Raw genomic sequence first — 14,588 nt, 5'->3', positions numbered from 1 at the left:
GGAGAATTTAGCATGATCAATCCACCTAACCAGCACATCTTTCGAACTGTGGGAGGAAACTGAAGCACCCGGAGGAAACCTGCGCAGACCCACAAGGAGAACATACAAACTCCGCACAGACGGTGACCCAACTGGGAATCGAACCTTGGTTCCTAGCGCTGTGAGCAGCAGTGTTAACCACTGTGCTACTGTGCCACCCCATTCCAATAGGCTAGTGATTAAAGTCAGGGAGGCATGTGATACCAGAACTGGAGGAGTGCAAAGATCTAGGAGAGTTGTAGGACAGGTAGAGGTTCCAGATATTGTGAGAGTCGTGGAGTGGATTTTAAAACAAGGATGAGAATTTTAAATCAAAATGTTGCCAGATTTGGAATGGATGTAGGTCAGTGACCAGGAGGTAATGAGTGAATGAGACTTGGTGTAAGTTAGAACATGGTCAGGCAGCAGGATTTTGGATCAGTTGAAGGGTGGAAGATTGGAGAGTGTTGGAGCAGTCAGGGAGGGGACTTGCTCACTGAGTGCAGAATGGCTCTGTCAATGTTCTGCTGTGTGGCTGAAGTGACTCTCCGGGCCAGCAGGTGGCGGGGGCAGGTTTCCGCCGAGAGTCTGTGCGTGCTGGGTTCCCTCCTGTATCCGCTCACACTCGTTAGCGCTGGATGGTCCTCCGGCCGCGGCTCCGGCGGGCAGCGGGGCTGCTCTTGCCTCCTGGTGCTTCTTCTTGGCAGCAATGGCGGCGGTGCGGGGCCTGCGGCTCTGCTTGGAGCCTGGCGCCGAGGCCCAGCAGCCGCTCCCCGGCTCCGAGTCCGAGCGGGAGGACGAGGAGCCCATGGAGGTGGAGGAGGGAGAGATCGAGCCCGAGAAGCTCCACTCGGTCTCAGTGCGGAGGTCGCTCAAGGACCTGCTCCCGGTGAGGAGGCGGCGGCGGGGAAAGGCCGAGGCTTCGGCCGGGCCTAGTGCCGGCTACAGCCTGAGGCCCAGAGCCAGCGGCGGGAGGGAAAACCGCCCGGGGTTAACACCAGAACCCAGGGGGAGGGGCTACTGAGGGAGCGCCGCACTGTCAGAGGGTCAGTACTGAGGGAGCGCCGCTCTGTCAGAGGGTCAGTGCTGAGGGAGTGCCGCACTGTCGGAGGGTCAGTGCTGAGGGAGTGCCGCACTGTCAGAGGGTCAGTGCTGAGGGAGTGCCGCACTGTCAGAGGGTCAGTGCTGAGGGAGTGCCGCACTGTCAGAGGGTCAGTGCTGAGGGAGTGCCGCACTGTCAGAGGGTCAGTGCTGAGGGAGTGCCGCACTGTCAGAGGGTCAGTACTGAGGGAGTGCCGCACTGTCAGAGGGTCAGTACTGAGGGAGCGCGGCACTGTCAGAGGGTCGGTGCCGGGGGAGCGCGGCACTGTCAGAGGGTCGGTGCCGGGGGAGCGCGGCACTGTCAGAGGGTCGGTGCCGGGGGAGCGCGGCACTGTCAGAGGATCGGTGCCGGGGGAGCGCGGCACTGTCAGAGGGTCAGTGCCGAGGGAGCGCGGCACTGTCAGAGGGTCGGTGCCGGGGGAGCGCGGCACTGTCAGAGGGTCGGTGCCGGGGGAGCGCGGCACTGTCAGAGGGTCGGTGCCGGGGGAGCGCGGCACTGTCAGAGGGTCGGTGCCGGGGGAGCGCGGCACTGTCAGAGGGTCGGTGCCGGGGGAGCGCGGCACTGTCAGAGGGTCGGTGCCGGGGGAGCGCGGCACTGTCAGAGGGTCGGTGCCGGGGGAGCGCCGCACTGTCAGAGGGTCGGTGCCGGGGGAGCGCCGCACTGTCAGAGGGTCGGTGCCGGGGGAGCGCCGCACTGTCAGAGGGTCGGTGCCGGGGGAGCGCGGCACTGTCAGAGGGTCGGTGCCGAGGGAGCGCCGCACTGTCAGAGGGTCGGTGCCGGGGGAGCGCGGCACTGTCAGAGGGTCGGTGCCGGGGGAGCGCGGCACTGTCAGAGGGTCGGTGCCGGGGGAGCGCGGCACTGTCAGAGGGTCGGTGCCGGGGGAGCGCGGCACTGTCAGAGGGTCGGTGCCGGGGGAGCGCGGCACTGTCAGAGGGTCGGTGCCGGGGGAGCGCGGCACTGTCAGAGGGTCGGTGCCGGGGGAGCGCGGCACTGTCAGAGGGTCGGTGCCGGGGGAGCGCGGCACTGTCAGAGGGTCGGTGCCGGGGGAGCGCGGCACTGTCAGAGGGTCGGTGCCGGGGGAGCGCGGCACTGTCAGAGGGTCGGTGCCGGGGGAGCGCGGCACTGTCAGAGGGTCGGTGCCGGGGGAGCGCGGCACTGTCAGAGGGTCGGTGCCGGGGGAGCGCGGCACTGTCAGAGGGTCGGTGCCGGGGGAGCGCGGCACTGTCAGAGGGTCGGTGCCGGGGGAGCGCGGCACTGTCAGAGGGTCGGTGCCGGGGGAGCGCGGCACTGTCAGAGGGTCGGTGCCGGGGGAGCGCGGCACTGTCAGAGGGTCGGTGCCGGGGGAGCGCGGCACTGTCAGAGGGTCGGTGCCGGGGGAGCGCGGCACTGTCAGAGGGTCGGTGCCGGGGGAGCGCGGCACTGTCAGAGGGTCGGTGCCGAGGGAGCGCCGCACTGTCAGAGGGTCGGTGCCGGGGGAGCGCGGCACTGTCAGAGGGTCGGTGCCGGGGGAGCGCGGCACTGTCAGAGGGTCGGTGCCGGGGGAGCGCCGCACTGTCAGAGGGTCGGTGCCGAGGGAGCGCCGCACTGTCAGAGGGTCGGTGCCGAGGGAGCGCCGCACTGTCAGAGGGTCGGTGCCGGGGGAGCGCGGCACTGTCAGAGGGTCGGTGCCGGGGGAGCGCGGCACTGTCAGAGGGTCGGTGCCGGGGGAGCGCGGCACTGTCAGAGGGTCGGTGCCGGGGGAGCGCGGCACTGTCAGAGGGTCGGTGCCGGGGGAGCGCCGCACTGTCAGAGGGTCGGTGCCGGGGGAGCGCGGCACTGTCAGAGGGTCGGTGCCGGGGGAGCGCGGCACTGTCAGAGGGTCGGTGCCGGGGGAGCGCGGCACTGTCAGAGGGTCGGTGCCGGTGGAGCGCGGCACTGTCAGAGGGTCGGTGCCGGTGGATCGCGGCACTGTCAGAGGGTCGGTGCCGGGGGAGCGCGGCACTGTCAGAGGGTCGGTGCCGGGGGAGCGCGGCACTGTCAGAGGGTCGGTGCCGGGGGAGCGCGGCACTGTCAGAGGGTCGGTGCCAGGGGAGAGCGGCACTGTCAGAGGGTCGGTGCCGGGGGAGCGCGGCACTGTCAGAGGGTCGGTGCCGGGGGAGCGCGGCACTGTCAGAGGGTCGGTGCCGGTGGAGCGCGGCACTGTCAGAGGGTCGGTGCCGGGGGAGTGCTGCAATGTTGACGGATGTATAAGATCCGTGACCGCTGATTTGAAGAAGAGCAGGGAAGTTTATACTGTGAACTGGGACAAAGATATTCAGGCAGCATCAGTTAGCTGGATAGCTGGTTTGTGATGCAGAGCAGCGTCAACAGCGCAGGTTCAATTCCCGTACCAAATGAGGTTATTCATTGAGGTCCCCACTTGTCAATCCCCTTGCTTGAGATGTGGTGATCCTCAGGTTAAATCATCACTAGTCACAGCCTGTGTTCATCAGGAACTAAGGAGACTTTACCTTTTTAATCTCCTCCAGCCCCTCAACCCTCCGAATTGTCTGTACTAATCCAGTTCTGCTCTCAGTCCATTCTGATTTTAATCAGTTCACAATTATGGCTGCACCTTTACCTTCCCGGGACACTATCTGTGGAATTGCATTCCTAAAGCTCTCCACTTCACTTTCATCCTGTAAAACACTCCTTAAAATTTCCTCCTTTGAGCAAGATTTTGGTCACCTGCGCTATTTCTTTCTGCGGCTGGTTGTCACACTTTGTTTTGTGATGCCCCTTGGGACATTTCACTGAACCCCTACAGTTTACTGGTTTCCAGCAATTCAGTAAGTGGTTGAGTTTAAAAAAATAGGTGTTACAGTATTAGCACTGCTGCCTCACAGCACCAGGGACCTGGGTTTGATCCTGGCCTTGGATGACTGGAGCTTATACATTCTCCCTGTGTCTGTGTAGCCTTCCTCCCACACTCCAAAGAGTTAGGTTGCGTGGCCATGCTAAATTGCCCCTTAGTGCTAGGAGGATTAGCAGGAATAGGGCCTGGATAGGATTGTTATTGCTGTCGGCTCAATGAGCTAAATGGCCTCCTTCTGCACTGTAGGGATTTTATGATAATGCAAATAAAAGTTGTTGATTGTTGTGAGTAGTTAGCTCCATAATTCTTATTGTCATCATGATGGTAGATGGGCTGAATGACTTCTATTATACTGTATGACTCTGAGATGGATCTTTGTCTTATCCAGCAGCGCTTACGTAAATACCTGTTTTTATATTTGTGAATGATCTGAACTCCAAATTCCATTTGTCCTGCCACAGCCCAAGTGTTTCCAATGCAAGAACATAAGCAAGGGGAAGCAAGTTTGGCCAAAAGGAAACTTTTCGGTAAAGCTCCTTCCTGTTTTCTTGTATTCCTGTGCTTCCTCCTAACTCACCAATGTGACTTAAACCTCACAAATAATGCTGAAACCGACATGTAAGATTCAGGAAGCTCCTCGTGACTAGGTTGTCTCATCAAATGATGAGCACTTCCCACTGAGAGATAGCATGTGAAAATGCATTTGAAAGAGACTGGCCCAGCAATGATGGGCTGAATGGCTGGCATTCCTCTGCTGTACTTATGGAAATGTTTTGATCACCGTTGAGCATTGACAGTTGGTGAATGATGTGTTTTTTTTTTGCAGTCATGAGGCAGATGCTCTCCTCAAACTCCCTTTATGGTGTAATCCAATCAGAGTGGCCCCAGTGCACAGGAAGAGCAGTCAGCCAATCAGCAGCTCAGTTACTCTGTTATATCATTGGTTGAGCTGGAGCTTGATCTTCTTTCCCCATCTTTGTTTAATTTCCCTGTACCGCCCGAGCTCAATAATCCACCCGTCTGAAAATTCCATCTGAGCCCCAGTACCCGCTGTCTGTGGGAAAGAGAGAGGTGGAGCAGTGAGAGTTCCAGGTTTCTGATTTCACTCCATAATAGCCAGGCTCTAGTTTTATGACACAAACCTAAATAAATGTTGGAAATATTCAGCAGGTAGACTGTGTCTGTGGAGAGAGAAAAACAGTGAATCTTTCCAAGTCAAAATGACCTTTCATTTTGAAAGTTCTTGTTATGGAATCCCCCACCAGAGGAAATAATTTCTATAAAATGTAACATATGCATGAGGTCTTTTATCCAATTGGATTGCAATATTGCTCACTGATTGAGGCATTGTAGCAGCTTCCCCCCCCCCCCCCCCACCCCCGTCTGTTTCCTTGAGTGTACTGGATAGTAAGAAGTCTCACAACATCAGGTTAAAGTCCAACAGTTTATTTGATAGTAAACCCACAAGCTTTCGGAATGCTGTTCCTTCGTCAGGTTTATATGCCCTGTTTCTGAACAGAATTCTCCACTCACCTGATGAAGGAACAGTGTTCCGAAAGCTTGTGGGTTTACTATCAAATAAACTTGTTGAACTTTAACCTGGTGTTGTGAAACTTCTTACTGTGTTTACCCCAGTCCAATGCCGGCATCTCCACGTCATGTACTGGATCGAGCCAGCAGTGTATAATATACTGCAGACTAAGTCCACAGTCCCATCTCCCAACTTCTACAGCAGCTGTTTGCAAACTGCAGACATCCTGCTGTCTGTCCCCCTGCATCAACTGAAGGTCTGGCTCAAGAGAATTCCTTGTACAATGTTATCCAGCCTCTGAACGCAGCTCAGTCTAAGCTCTTTGTTCTGATTTGGGGCGGCACGGTGGCACAGTGGTTAGCACTGCTTCCTCAGAGCAGCAGGAACCCGGTTTTGATTCCTCGCTTGGGTCACTGTCTGCCTGGAGTCTACACGTTCCCCCCCCATGTCTGCATGGGTTTCCTCTGAGTGCTTCTAATTCCTCCCACAGTCCGAAAGACAAGCTGGTTGGGTGCGTTGGCCATGCTAAATTCTCCCTCAGTGTACCCAAACAGGCATTGGAGTGTGGCGACTAGGGGATTTTCACAGTAACTTAATTGCAGTGCTAATGTAAGCCTTACTTGTGACACTAAGAAATAAACTAAACTGCAGCACCTACCTGTTTGCCCTTGTACTTGTTGATTCATGCTGGATGCTGGTCTGACAGTCACTCAGATTTAAATTTCTCCTACTTTTTTCAAATCCCTCCATGGATTTGCCCTTCCCTAATCTCCAACAAACCCTACAGCTGTGATCACTACTCTCTGCTAATTCTGTCCTCTTGAGCATCCTTGGTTTTAATATTGGTGCCGTGTCTTCAGCTGCCTGAGCCATAAGCTCTGGAATTCTCTCCCTAAACCTCTCCGCCTTTCTCTCCACCTTTAGGATTTGTCTTAAAACCTGTCTCATTGACAAAGCTTTCATCACCTAGCCCAACATCTCCTTACATGGCTTGGTGTCAGACCATTCTGCTGTGAAGAGCTTTGGAACATTTCACTTCATAAAGGTGCTATATAAATGCAAGTTGTACATGCAGACCTACATTTTTGAAGGGTGCTTTGTGGTTCCAAGGACTCAGCTCGTAACCTTGCCACCAATCACAGCAAACTCCTGAGAAAGTGGGTGGAAAACAGAATGGCTTCTTTTTTATAGAAGTGAAAGACCTGTATTTCTATCGCATCTTTCACAATCTCAGCATGTCCCAAAGCATTTCATAGCCAGCGAAGTTGAGTGATTTTTGTAATTGAAGTAATCTCTGGACAGGGCCTAGGGTGAGCATCTTATCTGAAAGATGGTATTTTTGTCACAGATTGCATGGATGTTATCTGCGAAGATATCTCGACTTGAAACACCGGTTTGTGATGGTGTAAAGTTTTGTTTTTGGAATGGTGTGAGGAGTCAGGAGAAACCCCAGCCAGAAGCCATGTAATGATCACTAAAGACTATTTACTAAATTAAAGACAAATATACAGGAGTGGGACTATAACATTCTAAGACAATTAAAGAAATTAACTACTAAACATACACAGATTATATGGAAATTACGCCTTGTTCTAGAGTGTATTGCAATCCCTGAACTCATTAAGACTTCCCGTTCCCAAATAACATCCATATTAAATAAATCTTTCAAGCAAATCCAATTTATTCAATGCGAGGCGGATGACCAAGTATTGGTCCAGTGAAGTTATTCAAACAGCCTTTACAAAGGTTTCTGCACTGCCTTGGCTCCAAGACTTCTCAGATGTAAATGGCCTGTTGACTTTGAGATGTTAAGCTGGCCTCTGAGATATTACAAACAACAAACATAAGAACATAAGAAATAGGAGCAGGAGTAGGCCATCTAGCCCTTCGAGCCTGCCCCGCCATTCAATAAGATCATGGCTGATCTGTCGTGGCTCAGTTCCACATTCCCGCCCTCTCCCCATAACCCTTAATCCCCTCTCTTATCAAAAACCCATCAACCCGTGTCTTAAAAATATTTAGCGAGGTAGCCTCCACCACTTCAACGGGCAGAGAATTCCAGAGATTCACCACCCTTTGAGTGAAGAAGTTCCTCCTCAACTCCATTATAAACCGCACCCCCTTTATCTTGAGGCTGTGCCCCCTAGTCCTACTGTCTTTCTGAGTGGGAAGAGTCTCTCCACCTCTATCCTATCCATCCCATTCATCATCTTATACGTCTCGATGAGATCTCCCCTCATTCTTCTAAACTCTAACGAGTACAAGCCTAGTTTATTCAGCCTCTCCTCATAAACAAAGAACAATACAGCACAGGAACAGGCTCTTCAGCCCTCCAAGCTTGCGCTGCTCATGCGCCCAACTAGACCATTCGTTTGTATCCCTCTATTCCCAGTCTGTTCATGTGGCTATCTAGATAAGTTTTAAACAATCCCAGCGTGTCCGCCTCAACCACCTTGCTTGGCAGTGCATTCCAGGCCCCCACCACCCTCTGTGTAAAATATGTCCCCCTGACATCTGTGTTGAACCTTGCCCCCCTCACCTTGAACTTGTATTACATTGCCTGCTTCTGCTGGTGCTGGCAATTATACCCTGGTTCCTCCATAATTCTCCCTTCTGTGTATTCGGGCTGTCTGCGTCTCACACTCGATGACTCTCGACATTAGCATCTGTGTATCTCCACTGATCTCTGTTGTCTAGATGACCTGTTTCCTGATGATTGGGCTATTTACACCTGACTATGTCTAGATGCTTGTTAATCTCATTACTGGGGAAGGTTAAATCTCATCATCCCCTTTGAATGTTGTCATGAGGCAGGTTTTAACCTGTTGCTGGGCAGATCATATCCTGCATTCCTTGTTGCAATTCTTGTTCCTGCTGTTACCAGGCTGATCCATGATGTCTCTCTCCAATAGTTCCAGAATTCCACACTGTTTGTAATGCTCCTTTTCTCCTGGGTGGTAGGTTAAGGGCGTGGCTGGATTTTGTGCTTTGTTTCCAGGGTGATAAGTTTGGAAGAATTCCCATTCCACCTGTGTTTTCCATAAGCTTCCTGGGAACTCACGGCAGCGTGAATCTTGCTGGGAATATTAAGAAATTTCATTACCCAGGAACGTAAATAATGGGAGTTGAAGGATTGGGGAATACTGGTACATGTTACAGGGCTGGTGCATTCAAACAAATGAGTGGGAGGCCACTCGGCCTCTCGAGCCTGCTCCACCATTCAACAAGATTGTGCTTGATCTGATTGTAACCTCAAATCCACATTCCTGCTTACCGCGATAACCTTTCACCCTCTCGTTAATCAAGGATCCAGGTCTGCCTTAAAAATATTTACAGATTCTGCTTCCACAACTAAAGCATAACCCCACCAACTCCTGTAATCAATTCCTTCACAATGAATATTAACATTGTATTAGTCTTCCTGCTCCCCGCTTAGCAAATTCCCATTCAGCTTTCTTGATACACTGAAGACTGAATTTATAGTAGACTGAACTGGGACGACAGTAATCAGATTAAAGATGATTAACGACTCAGCCGCCACAGCTGAGAGTAAGTTTACCCGGTCTAACAGATAGGAACAAAGAACTTTGCCTGCTCACACAGTACTTTCCAGTTACTACTCATGGCAGACGAGATTAAATTTGAAAAGCAAAATTGAAGAACAAGATTAGCACGTTAAACTCCCCTGCTGGGAGCTCAGGAACCCGGGTACTGGAGGTGTTCAGTTACTGACTGCAGCAATGAGAGCGGCTGGGACATCGGGACTGATTTGTGCTCACGAGCATTGTCCAGAATCACCTGCTACATGGACAGCAATAAAAGCGTTAAAATAGAAGGACAATTTGCATAAGCTTGGCTTGTATTTTGAAGTTAGCGGGCTTAGGGTAATGTGAGTTGAGATGTTTAAAATATTAATAGGATCAGAACATACAGTAAATTTATCAAGAGTTATTGAGCTTTTGCAGGAAAGTAGAACTGCAGAATAGATTAGCCATCATCTACTTAAATGATAAAGCATACACAAAGGACTGAATGGCCTTGTGTACTTAGAAAGCAACAAAAGTGGGCAGGGCTTCTGTGATGACACCCAAAGTCAATTAACCCGTTAGTTCCCATTGTCGAGGCTTATGTTTGGAGAATGGGAACATGAACAAGGTACAGAGAGACATAGACTAGTGAGAGTTAGCACCTTTAGCCCCTGTCCCCAATGAGAGTCAGCACCTTCAGGAACTGTATCCCAGTGAGAGTCAGCACCTTCAGGAACTGTCCCCCAGTGAGAGTCAGCACCTTCAGGAACTGTATCCCAGTGAGGGTCAGCACCTTCAGGAACTGTATCCCAGTGAGAGTCAGCACCTTCAGGAACTGTATCCCAGTGAGAGTCAGCGCCTTCAGGAACTGTATCCCAGTGAGAGTCGGCACCTTCAGGAATTGTATCCCAGTGAGAGTCGGCACCTTCAGGAACTGTATCCCAGTGAGAGTCAGCGCCTTCAGGAACTGTATCCCAGTGAGGGTCAGCACCTTCAGGAACTGTATCCCAGTGAGAGTCAGCACCTTCAGGAACTGTATCCCAGTGAGAGTCAGCACCTTCAGGAACTGTATCCCAGTGAGAGTCAGCACCTTCAGGAACTGTATCCCAGTGAGAGTCAGCACCTTCAGGAACTGTATCCCAGTGAGAGTCAGCACCTTCAGGAACTGTATCCCAGTGAGAGTCAGCACCTTCAGAACTGTATCCCAGTGAGAGTCAGCACCTTCAGGAACTGTATCCCAGTGAGAGTCAGCGCCTTCAGGAACTGTATCCCAGTGAGAGTCAGCACCTTCAGGAACTGTATCCCAGTGAGAGTCAGCACCTTCAGGAACTGTATCCCAGTGAGAGTCAGCACCTTCAGGAACTGCCAGTTTGCTTCAGAATATAGATTTTTAATATCTCGGTCAATAATCTCGCAGAGGTGTTTTTAATCGTTTATCTTTCAATTCCTTTCACACAGGACACCAGCAGGCGTTATGAGAACAAGGCTGGTACTTTCATCACTGGCATAGATGTCACCTCAAAGGTAAAAAATCGCTTCCACCTTTTTGTAGATTTGAGATGTGTTTAACAATCTGAGGAGGAAGAATTTCATTGTTCAAGTGAAAATGATATGGGGATCTAAGAGCCCCAGGTTGGCTGCAGAAGACACTAGTTTAATTCCATATTATTATGGGCAGCACAGGGTGGCACAGTGGTTAGCACGACTGCCTCATAGCACCAGGACCTGGGTTTGATTCCGGCTTGGGTCACTGTCTGTGTGGAGTTTGCACGTTCTCCCCATGTCTGCGTGTGTTTTCTCTGGCTATTCCAGTTTCTTCCCACAGTCTGAAAGACGTGCTGGTTTGGGTGCATTGATCCAAACAGGCGCCAAACTGTGGCGATGAGGGGAATTTCACAATAACTTCATTGCAGTGTTGATGTAAACCTTATTTGTGACTAATAAATAAACTTTATCTGTCAAAGGAGACCTTGCCAGAGGAGTTGGACTATCCATTCATTCCAGACATTTTGTTGTGGTGAGATGCCTAGCCTGTGTAGCTAGCTATGATGTGAGGGCCATGGTAAGCACCTCATTGCATGGGGCGGAGTTGCTCTGCCCATTAAAAGCAGTGGAATTTCATCCTGCTGCTTAGAAAACAAAAAGAATTTCTTCAGTGAAGCGGAGTGGGTGTGTAAGTGGGGTATGTGAGGTGGTGCACTTTGGTGGCAAGAATGACGGAGACAGCTAACTCTTGAAAAAAGGAATTAAAATGAGGTGGAAGAACAGTAGGATCGGAGATACAGATTCACAAATCAGAGAAGTAGCAACTGTGCTGATTAGACCATTTGTGGTTAAAGATTACCCAGTACCTGCTATTCATTACCACAGCAGCAGAATTGTAAAACAACGAGGCTGACTGATATGGAATCTTGGAATGCTGTGAGCAGGAAAGGTGTAGAAGGGATTCACAAAGGTGTTATCAGAACGGAGAAGTTATAACTATCAGTAAAGATTGAACGGGTGAGGAGATTTTTCTTTGGAAAAGAGAAGGCTTTCAGGGTCACCTCCGAGAGCCCTTCATAATTCTGAAAGGGTTTGATAAGGTAAGCATAGAGAAAATGTTCTCACGTACTGAGACCAAAACTAATGTAAGGCAGTCACTAACAAATGTAATGAGGAATTCAAGAGAAACTTTATCCAGAGAGTGGGGTGAATATGGAACTCAGTGCCGCAGGGAGGGGCTGAGGGATATTATAGATATGTTTAAGGGGAAGCTGGATAAACATGAGGGAGAAAGGAACAGAAGGATATGATAGGATGAGATGAAGCAGGTGTGAGAGGAAGCTGGTGTAGAGCATCAGCAATGGTTGAAGTATCTTGTTTCTGTGCAAAACCAAACAAAACTAAATGTTGCATTGAACACCAGCAAAAACACAAAGAAATTAATCTATTGATCACATCAGGGTGGATAAGTTGGTTTTGATTCTCTGAAATCTGTGTAGCATGGGATGGGGGACAGATTTTACAGTTGTGGCAGGAGAAGTCTGCTCCACTGCCCCTCACCGCCCCTCATTCTCTCCCCCCCCCTCCCCCCTCCTCCCTCCCCCCCCTCCCTCCCCCCCTCCCTCCTCCCTCCCCCCCTTCCTCCCCCCTTCCTCCCCCCTTCCTCCCCCCTTCCTCCCCCCTTCCTCCCCCCTTCCTCCCCCCTCCTCCCCCTTCCTCCCCCCTTCCTCCCCCTTCCTCCCCCCTTCCTCCCCCCTTCCTCCCCCTTCCTCCCCCTTCCTCCCCCCTTCCTCCCCCTTCCTCCCCCTTCCTCCCCCCTTCCTCCCCCCTTCCTCCCTTCCCCGGCCTCCTGTCCCTCCTCTCACCTCCCCCCCCGTCTTCTGTCCCCTGTCTTTTTTTCCACCCTCTTCCCCCCTCCCCTGTCTTTTTACCCCCCACCCCCTCTCTTCCCCAGTCTCTCCCCTCCCCTCTGTCCCCACCACCACCCTGGCATTTATCAGTTTATTTCATTATGCAGGAAGCAGTGGAAAGGAAGGAACAGCGAGCAAGGAGATTTCACTTCCGGGCAGAGGTGAACCTCACTCAGAGGAAGGTGGTGCTGGATAAGGAGATCTTGAAAGAAGGTGATAATTTGTTTTTGTTCTGAAAATCCTTTGTAGACTTAAAAAAAACAATTTTGGAAGGTCTTTGAAATCGATTTGCTCCCCTGTCCATTGTTTGGACACTGTGTCGAGTGGCACATTTAATCTAACATCTAACTAGTTGCATAACTTTATTAACTTTTCCCAGTTAATGAGTCACCCAGGCTGTAGCGGCAGCAATTCTAACAGTGCACTGATATAACATCATGTAGCTTCTATAATATTGAAATATTATTGATTATAGATTCTTGCTGCACTGGACGCATTTAGCTTTTTGGCAATTTTTTTCTGTCACCTTTTCACCTTTATGCTGTGTTGATTGTCTGAAAGTTAAAACTGCTGCAAATTAGAATTGAAAAGCTTGAGAATGTGTGAATTGAAAACTCAGAGAAGGGTCAATGGGAAATTACTACAAAGTGCTTGTGGAAACAGCCAATCTTGAATTGATGTGGAAGGCAAAGTAGATGGTAAGTTATACACAACACTTCTTCAGAGAACAATGGATGCCGTTTTATTTCATGGAAACTGAAATATCTTGATTTGATTTATTATTGAAACATGTATTAACGTACGGTGAGAAGTTTCTTGCGCACTATACAGACAAAGCATACCATTCATTGAGAAGGAAATGAGACAGTGTAGAATGTAGTGTTACAGTCATAGCGAGGGTGTAGAGAAAGGTCAACTTAATCCGAGGTAGGTCCATTCAAAAGTCTGACGGCAGCAAGGAAGAAGCTGTTCTTGAGTTGGTTGGTACGTCACCTCAGACTATTGTATCTTTTTCCTGATGGAAGAAGGTGAAAGAGAGAATGTCCGGGGTGTGTGTGGTCCTTAATTATGCTGGTTGCTTTGCCGAGGCAGCGGGAAGTGTAGACAGAGTCAATGGATGTGAGGCTGGTTTTCATGATGGATTGGGCTACATTCACAAACTTTTGTAGTTCCTTGCGGTCTTGGGCAGAGCAGGAGGCCATACCAAGCTGTGATACAGCCAGAAAGAATGCTTTCTATGGGAGGAGCCGAGGCCCAGGTCACACAGTTTGGAGATGAATTTTGTAGGAATAGTGATGTTGAAGGCTGAGCTGTAATCTATGAATAGAAATCTGGTTATAGTTGTTCTAATCTCCAAAGTAAGGTTATTAAGTATGTAATATAAAAAATGTAAATTTCACAGCGTGTTAAATTTGCCCTCTGTTGTCATTCAATAGCCTATCTAGTTTTTGCCTGAAGAAGTGTATACTTAATATTTTTGTCAGACGAGAGACTCAGTACAAGCATGTGCAAAATCCTCCATTTCCTGTCATGAACCCATGACACACAGTCTCATATCCATCTTCAGATTCTAGCAAAATGTGCTCAAATTCTTTTCAAAATCGTTTGAAAAAAAGTTATAGGGCAAATTTTAAAGCAGGTTAATGCTGAGTTTGTGTGTATATAGAGAGATGCAGTCAGTATGAGGGAGTGATCCACTTCAAATATAACAGACAATATTTGTTCATGTTTCAGTTATAACAATCTAATTAATTTCTGTCTGCTGAAGTCTGGCTGTGTCCCTAACAGAATTTCAGTGTGTGTATGTGGAAATGATTTGAATACAAACTAGGTATTAAATATGGGTAGGTTTTTAACTATAAAGCTATTAATTTTGTTACAATGGAAAGTGGTAGAGTAACAGGCAGTGTCTTTCTTTCACCTAATTTGATTTTTTTTCCCTAAAACCAAATTTTATTGCATTTTAAAAGCTCAAAACTTGCTATTCTGATTACCATAACCAGTGTTTGAGAGTTAGAAAGTATAAATATTCTAATTATTGACTTCTGTCAGACAAAGCCTGAGTAAACGAAAGACTGTCGAGTCACCTGTCCAGGAATCAGTTATAAAGACAGGTCTCTGGAACATTTGCAAAGCATCCTTGCCAGTCAGGTTGCACACATTCCCAAAGTATGTATTATTC

General features: G+C 49.8%; 1 protein-coding gene across 1 annotated transcript in view; it reads left to right on the top strand.

Moving 5' to 3' along the window:
• The first annotated feature begins 692 nt into the window (after window positions 1-692).
• Window positions 693-14,588, top strand: part of ncbp3 (nuclear cap binding subunit 3) — a 40,782-nt gene continuing 26,886 nt past the window's right edge. The window contains exons 1-3 of the mRNA XM_080210321.1: window positions 693-907; window positions 10,470-10,535; window positions 12,514-12,619. Of these exons, the coding sequence (XP_080066447.1) occupies window positions 728-907; window positions 10,470-10,535; window positions 12,514-12,619 (352 nt within the window). The 5' untranslated portion in view covers window positions 693-727. The remainder of the gene's footprint in view (window positions 908-10,469; window positions 10,536-12,513; window positions 12,620-14,588) is intronic.

Source organism: Carcharhinus amblyrhynchos, chromosome 23, assembly GCF_965287045.1.
Source record: "Carcharhinus amblyrhynchos chromosome 23, sCarAmb.v2.hapA, whole genome shotgun sequence".
NCBI classification, from domain to species: Eukaryota; Metazoa; Chordata; class Chondrichthyes; order Carcharhiniformes; family Carcharhinidae; genus Carcharhinus; species Carcharhinus amblyrhynchos.
Note: the sequence above shows the minus strand (reverse complement) of the source record. Positions and strands in the feature narration are given on the sequence as shown.